Source organism: Salvelinus sp. IW2-2015, linkage group LG17 (genome assembly GCF_002910315.2).
Source record: "Salvelinus sp. IW2-2015 linkage group LG17, ASM291031v2, whole genome shotgun sequence".
Taxonomy (NCBI): Eukaryota; Metazoa; Chordata; class Actinopteri; order Salmoniformes; family Salmonidae; genus Salvelinus; species Salvelinus sp. IW2-2015.
This window is the reverse complement of record NC_036857.1, coordinates 20,823,597-20,839,297: the sequence shown is the minus strand read 5'-3', so window position 1 is coordinate 20,839,297 and position 15,701 is coordinate 20,823,597. Positions and strand designations below refer to the sequence as shown.

General features: G+C 39.8%; 1 protein-coding gene across 1 annotated transcript in view; it reads right to left on the bottom strand.

The window, feature by feature from the left end:
* LOC111976290 (calmodulin-binding transcription activator 1-like) overlaps window positions 1-15,701 on the bottom strand; it is a 244,186-nt gene that overhangs the window by 221,925 nt on the left and 6,560 nt on the right. Inside the window, exon 3 of the mRNA XM_024005084.2 lies at window positions 2,814-2,917. Within this exon, the coding sequence (XP_023860852.1) occupies window positions 2,814-2,917 (104 nt within the window). The remainder of the gene's footprint in view (window positions 1-2,813; window positions 2,918-15,701) is intronic.

Below are 15,701 nucleotides of genomic sequence, written 5' to 3'. Positions count from 1 at the left end.
TGAAGTGCCTTCTTGGCTTTTCTTTGGTAGCTAACTCAGCTAAGTCTCCGCTCTCTCTACTTTATATCTGCTGGTTTATTTTGTGTTCTGTGGATTCCTGCCTTTGCTAGACTAGTTGGTGTTGTTCTCTGGCTTACTACTTAGCTATGTCAACCATGGTGGTTGGCTAGCTAGGCTAGTTAGTTATTTTAGCCTGCTAGCTAGACTAGCTAGCTAACGTTAGCTAGCTGGCTTGCTTGCTGGCTAAGATAACCGCATATGCCGATAACATTATTTGATAACTGGTTAGATGGTGTCATGTATTTCTAAAACTTTGGATTACTTTATGTAGCTGTAAACTAGGTGTTGATAGCAACTCATGCAGTCACGTAAAGTTAACAGGCTGGTAGGTCTAACGTTAGCAGGCTAGTAGGGCTAACACTCGCAGGCTAGTTGGCTAGCAACCTTGCAAGAGGATTTGTAACAGTAAATTCATACATTTTTGCTTTTAAGTTGGCACATTTCTTTTATTAAAACCTGTAGCCATGTAACTCCTTGTGGCGGGCCAGGTGCCTGCAGGCTGACTTCCGGTCGTCAGTTGAACGGTGTTTCCTCCGACACATTGGTGCGGCTGGCTTCCGGTAAGCAGGCTGGTGTTAAGAAGCGTGGTTCGGCGAGTCATGTTTCAGAGGACGCATGACTTGACTTTCGCCTCTCCCGAGCTTGTTGGGGAGTTGCAGCGATTAGACAAGATCGAAATATAAATAAATAAACAGTAGTCATGAGTGCAAACGATTTGGTTTAATTTGAGGTTGTACATTTTAAGTWATTTTTTGGGGAGTTTACATTATATGGAATAGGCTGGCTTGCCAGAAGATACTGACCCTACCATTACGCTTGTTTACAATGAGCTGCACTGGGGTCGGAACACAATCATGGTTACATTAAGACACCGTGGAGTCGGCACGTGATATGGGTCGGAAAACATACCTCAATGCAAGGATGGGATGTGCCACTGTATTCCAACTTTTACCTTTATCCACACTGATACATCGAGAAAATTGAAATACTGCTAGTTTTTCCAGAAACTGAACTTTTCACCCTTATACTAGCTAGCAGTAGCCAACACAGCCATTTTGGAATGGCAGTGTCAGTCAATCAGCTTCTTTTTTGTTCAACGTGATGTGCCATTCCATAACAGCTGCTGTGACTACTGCTAGATAGCATGAGGACGAAAAGGGCAGTTTTCCAGGAAAACTAGTAACATTACAATCTTCTCGATGGAGCAGTGTGGATTAGGTTTGTGAACTTTAAACGTTAAACTGTTTAAACGAAATTGGGATCCTTAATGTTAAGAAAAATCCCAAACCGAAATATATATTTTTTTCTCCCACAAAATGTTAATCACAGTGCAGTTATCACAAAACATATTATTTTCTGTGTTATAGCCTAACTAGTCGACAGGCTATAAAGGCCTGGGGAAAGTTGTTTAATTTAAATAAAACCAGAGAGGAAGAGAAAAACTTTAGTCTACTTTGGTGAATTTGCGAGACATATGCACACCAGGTTTTTTCTGCCTGCCCACTCCTTTCTCTCCTTCCGTTGTGTCGCTTAGGGTGTATTCAATACGCAAATTCTGTTACAAAACATTTCTTAAATAGAAGCAAATGCAATGAAACAGGAAGGGACTTACCTGAATTTGTCCAATAGAAACTCTTGTTTTAGTTGCAAAACGGAACTGTTTGGACTAATGATTACACCCCTACTCTTTCTCTTATCTAATGATGTGAGTTTGTTCAGTCTTCGATCTGTTGCGTGTAGAACATCCTAGCCTATTCATTGATGATAGGCCCTCCTTTACTGAAGTTGCGAGACATTGCAAGCCTCTCTGTTCCTCGCTAGCTCGCTATGAAAGACGCAAGTGTCTTGGAAGTACGCCAACCAATCAGTCTTCTCAATTCCAAAAATACTGAATCTTAGGTGTCGATTCCTTGCAGAATCTAATCTTGACACTCAGAAATGGGAGTCGACACCGAGAGTCAATGTGCTAGAGTCGAGGAATAAATTATTTTGGAATCAACTCTCCACCACTACATCGTCATCATTAAAAGTTGGAAAAATGTCAGAGAAAGGCAAGCGACAGCAGCAAAAAGTTAAATGACAAGGAAATGCAAACTTTGCGAGGTAGAATTGAGATACAGTAATGGTAGTACAGGTGCAATGCTAACCATCTGAAAGGGACGCACCGTGAGACCCGAACTGTTGCAGGCAGCAGCGCAGCTGCATTATGGATTCATGTGGAAAATGTTTATTATTGTTTTAATGGAAAACTGCAACAAAAAAAATGCTGTTGAAACGTTAACATTTGTCCATTTGTCACATCCTTAGTGTGGACAAAGGTACAATTTGGAGTATTGGCATATCCCATCCTTGCAGTGAGGTACGTTTTCTAACCTATATCTCATGCCGGCTCCACAGTGTCTTAATGTAACCAAGATTGCTTTCCGACCCCAGTGCAGCTCAGTGTAAACAAGCGTAACGGTAGGGTTTGTACGTTCTGGCATGCTTGCCGGGTCCTCCATATTATGTCACATGCCGCAAAAACAATTTCCGGCATGACTTCGGGATTCTGATAGGTTTGATGTAATAACACAAGAAATAGACACATTTTCTGTCATTTTTCATTGGGACTTTTGATGCGTATACTAATGCAAATCCATATGTTACATGTGGTTACATTTATGCTACCTACCCTTAAGAATGAACATAATGTGTTTTTACATTGTATCAGAAACATTTGCAACGATAACCGCGAGGAGAAGAAGGGCCCATACCTCATTGGTGTTCCACCTGTGTCTCTCCTTTGGCAGCGACGAGCATTTTGGTAGACATTCAAGCAGCTTTTTGGGCAGGTATATTTTCAAATGTCCATGTTCATCTGCAAAAAGAGAAAGATGTGTGTAAGTGCATGCGTGCTCCTTTTGCTCCTTGTGAGACCTGAGGAATCAGAACTTTGTCAGAGACAATGTTGAATTAGCCCAGTTTCAGAAGACAACGGTGGTGCCGTTATGGTACAACCCACCTCACCAGGTAATATCACAACAATCCATCTTTGGACAAAGGCAAAGCCCATTTCTGTTATCCTAAAAAGGACACAATGGCAAGTCTGCCTAGAACAACACTGTCCACTGTTTCAGTGATTCAAACTGCAAGCTAAAGTGGTACAACACTCTCACACAGGCCCAAATGCCAGTGGATGAGAAAAAAAGGAAATACAACTTGTTCTGTAGTGCAATTACAGCTGGGTTGTATATCAAATGCTTCCCTGGCCTGATCCCTGCCTCATCTTACTCTCTCCACAGTTTCAAAGGGCATGGGAGCACAGTCAAATCACTGTCATTCACCCTCATTGTTCTGAAGCGGACTTTCTAAATTACAATAACACTGTCTGTAGAGGTAGCCTATCTGGGAATCGGCTTCAATTACACACAACTTGTTATTATCTGTCGATTATATGTCTGTCTCCCATAACTTTACATTTGACATCAATATTTCCATATCCACAAAGAGAACCATGGGGCCTAATGCACAAAATGTAAACGCCCAATCATACTACTCTGTCTATGATGTGAGAAGCTGTAGGGCTTCATGCCTTGAATACCATAATTATGTGAATTATTCAAAGAAAGTAACCATGTAAAGCCCATTGCTTTACCTGGTTACACTACATCTTACATTTCACAATCATACCACATGGATAATGTAGCAAATTCAGTGCAGAGTAGACATACTTAGATACAATCATGCATTAGGCCCATGCTATTCAAGGTCCTATTGTTCATTCAAATTATATTGCCTCCTCATTCCTGCTATTCAAATATACAGATGGCATTTCATCCAACACTTAGGTGTGTGCAAATGCTATTTGTCTGGAGACCAAATTTACTGTGAATGTATGGTATTATGGACAAAACTAATAAGTGTTCGAGATGAATATTACAAGGAAATTAAAATAACATTTTTTGTAAGCAACACACGGCTACGAGAAAATGTATGCATCCATAGCTTTTGCAATTTACATACTAAATGAGCATAGCTCATTCCCAACCAACAGCTTATCATTAGGAGTGGGTTTAAACAGAGAGAGGAGTTACTGTCTTCCAGTCATAATGGCATGACATCCTACAAGCAGGCGGCCTTTCAAAGAATGGAAGCAATGCTACTGTACTGTACAACGCACTAACCTTGGCTACTATGTAAATCAAGTTTTCTGAATAATTATTTGTTAGGAGAGAAATTCACACTGAATAAATAATGTGTTACAAACAAAACGAACATGATCCATTGTAGACAGTGTTATGTTTTATAGGACTACATTTTGGCTATGGGCCTAAAGAATAATTTTCTTTCACAGCTTTACATTCTCCTACTAAAGTCACCCATCAAGACAAATCTGCTGCAAAAATTGCATTGTTTCCTGCAGAATTTTATTATTTTACTGGTGAGTGTGATAATGTGGACTTGCGCCCATCGTGCATTATACTATTTCCAATTACCATTATACACTACATGACTAAAAGTATGTGGACACTTACTCGTCGAACATCTCATTCCAAAATCATGGGCATTAATATGGAGTTGGTCCCTCTTTTGCTGCTATAACAGCCTCCACTCTTCTGGGAAGGCTTTCACTAGATGTTGGAATATTGCTGTGGGGACTTGCTTCCATTCAGCCACAGGAGCATTATTGAGGTCGGGCACTGATGTTGGGCAATTAGGCCTGGCTCGCAGTCAGTGTTCCAATTCAACCCAAAGGTGTTTGATGGGGTTGAGGTCAGAGCTCTGTGCAGGGGGCCCTGTCATGCTGAAACAGCAAAAGGCCTTTCCCAAACTGTTGCCACAAAGTTGGAAGCACAGAATTGTCTAGAATGTCATTGTATGCTGTAGCATTAAGATTAGCCCAAACCATGAGAAACAGCCCCAGACCATTATTCCTCCTCCACCAAACTTTCTCTTGGCATCCGCCAAACCCAGATTCGTCAGTCGGACTGCCAGGTGGTGAAGCGTGAGTCATCACGCCAAAGAACGCATTTCCACTGCTCCTGAGTCCAATGCTGGCGAGCTTTACACCACTCCAGCTGAAGCTTGGCATTGCTCATGGTGATCTTAGGCTTGTGTGCGGCTGCTCAGCCATGGAAACCATTTTTCATGAAGCTCCCGACGAACAGTTCTTGTGCTGACGTTACTTTCAAAGGCAGTTTAGGACTCGGTAGTGAGTGATCAAACTGAGGACAGAGAATTTTTACACACTACTTACTCGGCAGTCCTGTTCTGTGAGCTTGTGTGGCTGAGCTGTTGTTGCTCCTAGACGTTTCCACTTCACAATAACAGCACTTACAGTTGACCGCGGCAACTCTTATCAGGGCAGAAATTTGACAAACTGACTTGTTGGAAAGGTGGCATCCTATGATGGTGCCACGTTGAAAGTCACTGAGCTCTTCAGTAAGGCCATTCTACTGCCAATGTTTGTCTATGAAGATTGCATGGCTGCGTGCTTTTTTCTCTCTCGATTTTATACACCTGTCAGCAACGGGTGTGGCTGAAATAGACAAATCCACTCATTTGAAGTTTTATTTTATTTTATATTGTGTATTTGTGTATTTGTTTGTAAAAGAAATGTGAAAGAATGTTTATTTATTTATCTAATTTTAAGGTGTCTTTTTAGTAGAAGGATAATAATAGACCCTTATAATAGAACCTTTCTGATCTGGTATTAATTAAAGCAACCGCACTTGCTTTTGAGAGCGTTTCAGTGAGGTTATACCAGGGGTATATTACCAGGAGTATAGCATCTTTCTTTGATTGTTATCCTCCGACTAAAGTCACTGGTGACCCATCATGTCACATCTGCTGAAAACATTGCATTCTTTCCTGCTAATGTATTTTACAGGGCTATTAATGCATATCAATTCTGGTGAGCCCATGCACAGAGAGCCCATGGCAAATACTTCTGATTTTAAGTACAGAACCTCCATTCCAGTCGTGCGCTAGGCCTATGTCAAGAGACCTATTGAAAGGGAACAGAATGTATAGGTCTAGTAAGCCCTAGCTTGTAGAATCCCACCATTCATTCACATGGTACAAACAAACTGCTGTTCCAGCCACCTGATCAGGGAGGGAGAGAAACATCAGAGCCATGTTTAGTGTTGCTCCCACAGGGAGCAGGTAGTAGAGATGGATTCTTTAGCTGTTTGCTGCATCCAGCTGTACCTAGTAATTCTGCGTGTGTAAACTATTTTTATATGAGCTGAGCTGAACAGGTATCTGTAATCATTCGCTTCGCCCAATTAACAAGCCCATGCAGCATCTGCTTATAGGTACCACCAAAGTGGTGTTATTGTTGTCATCAGAGGCAAACAGGATAGAGCTAAATGATCAGAGAAGTACCAGGGTCATGGCTAGAAAGGATCCAGATTTTGTCAAATTAAAGTCAGATTTGACTTTTTGTAGCAGGTTAGGAGAACTTACGCAGCAGGTTAGGAAAATTAACATAGCAGTTCAGAAGAATTAGGTTAAGGTTAGGAAAAGGGTTAGGGTTAGGGTTAGCTTAAATGCAAAATAAATCTACTTTTGACTTTAATTTGACAAAAGCTGGATCCCTTCTAGCCATGACCATGCACCAGGGAGGGAAATGAGAGGGAAAACAGGACATGGGCAAATTAGGAACAACAAGGAAATGGGCAATAAGGTAAAAATCACACATGAACATCTAACAAAACAAAAAGAGAAGTACATAACGAAAAGGGCAAAACATGTAAAAGATTGCCTTATTAAATGCTTTGCTTTTTAAGACAAGACCAATTATCTATTGTTGGACTAATTATATTTTCTAACTTTTTTCTAACTGTGGATTAGCTTTCAGCATACATTGCATACGCTGCCTGCAGAATGTTCATATGTTGTTTGCTTTCCAATGAGAAGCCATGTGAGACCACTGTCCACTGAGTCCAGGCTCCAGCATTAACGGTGATGTTTCAAGGCAGAGCGAACCACACTCAGATATTAACCAGTTGTGTCCAAGGCGAGCCTTGGCCATCTCTCACCTTCCTCCCTACAGTACACACAGAGCTCGTATAATACATTCCTCAGCAGAGCAGCAGCAGGCCCACTAACCTAGCCAGCCTATCCCTCACACCCCCAGACGACATCATCGAGGGGAGATATCATCATCAGTCCCATTCAGTATTATTTTATTAACTGTTTGTACAATTTGGTTATTAGGATGTAGCATATAATATGCATGCAACTTAAGTAAAAAAGGTATTGGGTAAAGTTTAAAAAGCTCAGAGTAGAGCAAATCTTGTGTTTCAGATATGGCATCCACGTTCCAGATTTGTTCACTGTCTACCTCTTGAGCACCGTAGGAGGGCCATGTTCTCCGCTTCTCACACTGTCAAGCTCATGTCCTGTTATTAGGCTCAGACTGGCTCTCTGTTTAGAGAACACGGAACGAACCACAGAACCTGTTTTAAAATGCTAAACTGAAGCATATTTTCTCCCATTTATTAAGCCCACATTGTCAATTTGTTGCCATGTTATTTCAGCGATCCTCTGATTTTCTCCACTGGGCTTTTCCGCAGCTGTGGAGGAGGAGAAGGGGTTCCTTTGAAAGCTTTAGTTCAAACAGAGTTTTGCTCACTAATAAAAGGTTTGTCAACTGTGCCGGTGAGACGAAAAGGAATCCACATATATATAGTAGGTGTGATAGATAGAGCCCCAAACGGCTTCCACATGGGAATAGGTTGGATGCCAGACTAGCAAAATAAGCCTTTGACAAACATCTGAAAGTCAGTGATTAATCTACATCTGAACCACAAATTACCAGAGACAAATTGCCTCTGAGAATGTTTATGCAGAAATGGAACATCTGCCAAAATAGAGATGTTGTTAAAAAAAAACACTTGTTGCTTAAAATAAATAAAATAGGGGGCGATAATTGAGTAAAAGGAAATATTCCTCACACAACAAACTATGTGACTGTTCTTTTCCAAATGAATAATTTTTAACTATATGACTGTTTTAAAAACTGTCTTCTAGGCCTAACCACCTTGTAAAATGTGTATTTCTTATTTCTCATCTACTTTAAGGATAAATGAAATCTGAGACTGGAATTAGATGTTTATCAGATAGGCCAAGATGTTCATTAGATGAAATTATATTGAAATAGTGGTCTCCCTCTCCGTCTGAACATCGAAAGGGACATCCTGGGAAATATGGAATTTATCTGCTTCTAATGAAATGAATCAGACTAGCTAGATGAAGGCTTTGCATTTTGATATACCATTCTGCATGCTAATCAATGTGCTGGTAATACAATAGCCTAGGCCTATGGGCAATTCCACACCAGGACAGACCAAAAATATTTCAGGTATCTCAGATTGTTCTGGCAATGCTCACATTAATGTAACTGCTTTTTAATAAGCTTAATAGCTTCCGGGTTTGCTGGGATAAGGACCAGAGCTACGGCAATCGGGCTGGCTTTTTAGTGCCTGTCCCGAATGGCTCGTTCATGTGAATGGGCACCATGTCAGTAGTGATGGGATTTTGTAAATGTGTTATATTGTTATATTGTATCATGAGAAAAGGATTGCAAAGGTGCAATGCATATAATTCATGATGTTGAACTGAGTGGAAAATGTAGGCTTTGATGATGGTCATTTTTTAATGAATATGTGTTTGGTATGTTCTGATGGGAGGGGCTTCCCACACAAAAGAAGCCTCTCTTTCAGTTAAGCCTCTCTTTCAGTTCAAAGGGGCGACCATTTTGGATTGAGCTGTTGATGGGGCAGCATTGTTTTAAGCTGTCAGGATGTATAATTTTGGTGGCAGTACTGTTGTTTTTCTTTCGGATTCACTATGTAAATAAACACCCTTGCACAGAAGTACCTTTGCGGCTCCGCCATCTTTTTATTTGATAGAGGTTAGGTTTTTCAGTTTAGCCTTCTGGTCTACTCTACGCGGCATACGCTTATTAAAGAGCAGTGATACTATTAAGAGCAGTGTGAGGGTTCATTCTATTTTCTCATCTTATTCAACTGTTACCATGCACCTGCAAAAAAGATAGCTCAGATGTGCGAGTGCCTTTTGAATTTTGAATGCTCACATTAACAAAAAAATCGCAGTGAAAATCTGACGTTCAATGCCAAAATGACAAGCACTATTGTGGTTGTCTATATCAGTGGTTCCCAAACTGTGGGTCGTGGGGTCGGCAGACTTTCAACTTACTTTTGAAAGTTGTAATAGTAGAATGGACAAGGTGTCATTTCTAAATTGGGTAGTGCATCATCAGTTCCTCTTGTCATGTTAGTCATTGCAGACCTTAGAGAGCTATTAATAACTTGTCAGAAATGTCCAGAACAACAAGCCCATGTCAGCTAATGTTTTTTGTTGTTGCTGTAAACCTGAACTGTTTGTGTCATGAACAGAGCTTGTGCCCATGGAAATAGACGTGGTGAGTGCGGGCCCGTGTAGGGGGGGGGCGTGGGATGATCTACAATGCTGGAAGGGAGCCCTGAGTTAAAAAGTTTGGGAACCCCTGGTCTATAGTGTGGTTTCTAGCGTTTTTGGGGGGCTTCATAGCGCCTATGTGGCATGTTGATAATTTTTTCTTCATATGAATTTGTCTCTAGCGTTTGAACGGTTTAAGCTACAAAATATTATGACCATATTCCTGAAAGCTACGACTCTCAGGAACATGGATGTCTTTTTTCCTCTCTGACGCTAACAAGGACTTGTTAGAAGGGAGTGTGATAAAAAAACACATTCAAAGCATACTTTCTTCAGACTGGAATGTGGCATTACCTGATTTGACATATCTTTGTGTTATTTATTGAGCTGCTTAGTTTTCAGATGAATTTAAAATGACCTAATTACTTTTAAGAGGCAGGTAGCCTAGTGGTCAATGTGTTGGGCCAATAACGGAAAGGTTGCTGGATCGAATCCCTGAGCTGACAAGGTAAAAATATGTTGTTCTGCCCCTGAACAAGGCAGTTAACCCACTGTTCCCCGGTAGGCCGTCATTGTAAATAAGAATTTGTTCTTAACTGACTTGCCTAGTTAAATAAAGGTTCCATTTTTTAAATTGTTATAATTTAATAGTTGTTTAAATAAAATTTCTAAAATGGTGAGCGAGCGTTGTGCCTTTTCCTTTTCAATGATTATATAAAATGCTGATTGCACCTCGACGTTGGTTGAACACCCTTCACTTTTTTCCTAATTACTTTAATGAATATTTAATTTAAAGAAAGTTTTTTATTGGTGTGTGTGCGTTGCTTTTTTATACAGTTCTTTTGAATAATAATCGGCCCCCTTGCAATGAACCTTTTTTAAATCTGAACCCTGTAGGAATATAGTTGAATAGCCCTGCTATAAGGAGTGTAATGACACCAAGATGATACAGCAGACATGTAACGCCTTTTAAAAAAGGCCTAAAATGGCCACTTTCATCATGATTTTCTCAAAACCGGTTTGTGATACAAAGATAAAAAGCATGTCAAACATCCATCCTCCCAATTAAGTATCGATGTGAAAATTAACAGAACAATTTGAGATACCGGGCTATCCTGGCTTAGAAACGCCTGTATCTCTTAAAGGCACAGTCTAATGCTGCACCATTGGGTAGGCAGCCTTCTATAGGCCTAATCAAGTCCCTTATAGCAAACATGGTCAACACATTTTTAAGGCTATGATGTAAGATATATCAGAAGACATGGCTGATAACAGAAAGAGCTCACAAATTGGAAGGAACAACAATGGAAAATTGAACTAAAAGAATCTGAGATCTAAGATGACCCCCGATGACTTTCTAAGCCAAACTGATGAGTAAGGCCTTTATCTGTCGATGTATACCTGCCAGTCTGTATCGACTGACGATTTTAGTCGCTAATTCTCTCAGATTAAGGAATGCTCATCTACCAACAAATAAGCCTACAGAGTTAATTGTGTGTAAGATTACATCAATAGACTAGCCCTCAATAGACACCTATCGGGAATATTATGAAATATATTTGTTTCCACCACCCTACAGAATTGCATCATTATGAGAAACAACCACGATCCTGTTTTGCAAATCAAATCAATGTTTGTCTGATTTTATGCAGGTATGATTATTATAGCCCACAAAATAAACTATCCCATCTGGCTAACAACAAGCAATTGGTTGTAAAACACAAGTGCAACACAGGCTAAAACAAGAGCTTGTTATATCAGAACCCAGCTAGCACATTTGGTTCTTTGGAAGTTGTTGGAACGTATGTTTTTGGTTTCCCATTGGCACTTGGAACGTTCTGAGAAAGGAAGTTCTGGGAACATACATTTTTAGGTTGCAGAGAGGTTCTGAGAACGTTTTACTATGGTTCCCTGAAAGTTTTCCTGGGAGGTTTTAATAACGTTCTGAGAATGGAAATTCTAGGTTATTTTATGGTAATTAAATAACGTTCTGAGATCATGTTTATATAAAACTTTGAATAACACTGCTAGCTTAGTTTGGGTTAACTGTTTTGAACTCCAAGCATGTGATATTTCATTAATCATGCAATCACATTAACCTTTTTATTGTGGCACGGCGTCAATGAGATTCAAACCTATAATATTCTGTTCGCTATCCATTGAATTAGTCCATTGCGCCACCAGGATGGAGCTAGCATGTCATGTTTTTTTGAACTCATACAAAGCTGTTTATTTTAGTCTATTCAAACAAACCTAATTTCAAAGGAAAACAAGCACTCATAAAGATCACGTGTGGCCAATTAGTGGGCGCGGTCAACACACCTGAACACACTTAACAAGATAGAGGAGAGAGAGTTTGTTGATGCTAATAAAGGAACGTACAGGTTTTTAAATAACATTCTTAGAACGTTCTCTGAATGTTACTAAAAGTTTCTTGTGTTTTTTCTTGAAAGTTTTCGTAATGTTCTCTGAACAATTTGAGAACATGACTTTAAATAGAACCATGAGGAAACCTGTAGGAAACGTTATGCTGAAGTACTGAAATTCCCACCGAAGGTTGTTTCTTAACATTCTCTGAACTATTTGAGAACTTTCCCAATGTCAAACCAGTTGGAGAGCGTTCCTAGAACATTACCAAAATGTAAATTAAATGTAACCATGTTTGAACTTTAAGGAAACGTTTTGTTAAGTAATGAAATGAAAGTTATTTTGTCAAGTTACTTAAATGTGCTGACAATGTTCCAAAGTCAAGCAACTATCCTGCACCATTACCATAGGTCAACCACGCTCTCACGAAGCACTAAGAAACATATGGTTCTCAGAACGTTATGTGCTAGCTGGGAAGGTGCTGAGTTGAGCTGGGCTGAGTTGAGCTGGGCTGAGCAGGGCTGGGCTGGTGGGCAGCCAATTATTGCCCTGGTGATGATAAAGGAGCTGTCTAAGTGAAAGTTTGCCTAGGGCCTAGCCACCTACAGTACCACCCGACTACTCAGGTGATTTGGGCTCCTTCAAAAGCCAGTAAGGGGCCTATAAAATCTGCTGTTCTATGCCTACTACAGGGCCTGTTTTTGATGAGCACACTGTCAAGCCTATTTCTATTCCTTGGTAGTAGGGACTTGGGAGAGGATAAAGCATGCCTTTTCATGAGTCAGAACACCCTCAATCAAATAGACCCCAACAATATATATTCCTCTGTGCTGATCTTTGGATTATCACTGATCCTGCCTGTGAAGCAGCAAACAGTTGGGGGAATTTAAGGGTATCTGTCATGCTAGCTTGTTCTGGCCCCACCCTGGAGATGAGAGCGTGGGTCATGAGGCTGGAAAGGCTGACAAAAACAAATCTTTAATCAATACCCTGGCCCTCAACACAAAACCCTCCCTCCTCCGTCTCTGGCTCAGTGCGCTCCGAGAGTGACAGTTTTTCATTTTAATCTGTGCCTAGTGCTGCCCATATTGTGGGGAAATGGTGAGCTAATATTATGGTACCTTGGCTCATTCAGTAAACCATTGTTGGCTGTGCATAGTGTCTAGGCTATTTAGTGAAGCACTTGTGAAGATCTAAGATCTTTCTTAAGAACTACAGATGTAGGATCTTAATTTGAGCCAGTTTGCCAAAGCAGGGAGATAATCCTGCAGCAACAGGACATGTGAATTATTTTGTGGATTATAAAAAATTGAATTTTTTTTAGGAGTTAATACCTTTTTCGTAAGAAAAAAACATGTCTGAAATGTCAAAGTGGAAATTACAAACAGAAGCTTTTTAAACCTCAAATAAACTACAAGTTGCCAGTGGTGTAAAGTACTTTAAAGTGCTACTTTAAAAAACATTTATTTCACCTTTATTTAACCAGGTACGCCAGTGGAGAACAAGTTCTTATTTACTTTCTGCGAACTGGCCAAGGTAAAGCAAAGCAGTGTGACAAAAACAACAACACAGAGTGCCACATAAACAAACGTACAGTCAATAACACAATAGAAAAATGTATGTACAGTGTGTGCAAATGTAGAAGAGTAGGGAGGTAAGGCAATAAATAGGCCATAGAGGCGAAATAATTTAGCATTAACACTGAAGTGATATATGTGCAGATGATGATGTGCAAGTAGAGATACTGGGGTGCAAAAGACCAAGAGGATAAATAACAATATGGGGATGAGGTAGTTGGGTGTGCTATTTACAGATTGGCTGTGTACAGGTACAGGTACTTAAGTAGTTTTTTGAGTATCTGTACTTTACTATTTATATTTTTGACAACTTTTACTTCACTACATTCCTAAAGAAAATGATATATTTTTAAAAAACAAATACTTTTAAGACTTTTACTCAAGTAGTATTGTACTGGGTGACTTTCACTTTTACTTGAGTCATTTTCTATTAAGGTATCTTATTTTTACTCAAGTATGACAATTGAGTACTTTTTCCACCACTGCAAGTTGCATTGCAGGAAATTTCTACTGCAAAAGGTCCTACATGTGTAAGCTAAATCCAAAATACTTCACAACTGCCCAGTATTCAATATGCAATATATAGTCTAGCTATGTCTTTAGTGACAAATGAACAACACTAGGCTATATCACAAACATGAATACACAGTATATAACAGAAACATAACTCCAATCAGATAAACAAACAAAATGTTAAACAACAGTAAATAACAATATTAAAGGCATGAAACATCCATACACGAAAGGAAGTCAAGCACACAGCCATGCAGCAAACATATTTTCTATTACATGCAATTCAGCCATGCATTTTTCATTAGGCATACTCAATAGGCCCATTCAAGCATATGAAACACATGACACAGCAAAGACATCACAAGACATGCTAAAACAACATAGAACAAATCAAACAGACTGGTATACAATTAGAGAGTCTGGAGCATTTACAGGGTAATAATTACCAGATCCAAATAAATTAGAACCAGACATGGGGATCAAATAAGTGAATAGCCTAACGAGTTTTCTGTCTACAGACAGATACAACCCTCAAGTGCCTCAATCCTTGTGGAGGAAAACACTGCTAACCTCATCCTCAAGGCCCACTAAAGACCCAGTCCATCCACAAACACTGTCCCCCTCTCCAGTGGCTGGTCCACACTGAAAACATTATTAGAATAATAGGAATAAAAACACTGATTGAAGCGAAACCAGAGCTAGAAGGCATTGATTGGTCAGCCAAGATGCAGTGCTGGGCTAATAACATGCTGTCAATCAAATGCAATCAATCTGGGTGAGCTGTTGTAAGACATGTGGGAGGAGGGATGGTAGGTAGAGGGGAGTTAACCTCTTTTGCTGAGTTGTTGCCATTACCCAACCAAACAACCACTTCTGATGACAAATAAAGCATTTGAGTTCCATCTCTAAAATGAGCTAATCATACACTCAGCATATTATTTGCATCAAAAACCTCATTCTTAATTTCCATCTTGACTTCCATGTTGCATCGGTCATAACTAGCCTTTATGTTAAAGGAAATATAGACAAATCTAAGCTATTGCTATATGAACCTCCTCTTCACTCTTTCTACAGTATGATGCCAATACAGACCTATACCCAAACTCTAAAAAGATTTAAGATCTCACTGATTTTGCATCTGGCTTAACAAGGCTTTGATTGGACTAAGCTGAGGGGTATAATACAAAGCAGGATCAATGAGTTAGCCAGCTAACTTTGATGAACAACCGGAAATAACAGATTTTCTGGTTCATTAAGAAAGCTAAACTTAGAAATGGGTTTTTGGTTGTTGAGTCAATGAGACCATGCTCATTTCAAGCTTACCTTAACAAAGAAAAGAAAGTTATTTCAGAAGATTTTGGCACATCTCATTGATCCTGTTTTGTAGTGTACCCCTCAGACCTCTTCTTGATTAGCATAATCTCTTCAAATATGAATGATTAGAGAGGCAGTGAGTAGGCCCATACTTCTGAAAAGTCAAAACAATGCTTGATTAGGCCCACTGCTAGGGGGGAAACTTGAGATGGGGTTTACTATGACAAGAGGGCAAATTAAAGCGCCATCATGTTTCCCTCGCAGTAATCATAATAACAATGGTTGTTGTCAAAGACTCCACTCTACAGGCCAACTTTCTTACAGTCTGGTGACTCTTGATGAGAGGGAAGAGAGGGAGATGTACACTTTTTGTGGAATGCTGGCCAACCAAATATCGTAGTTAGTTAGCCTGAATTATTTATATAACAGTGTTAGGCTACTGAG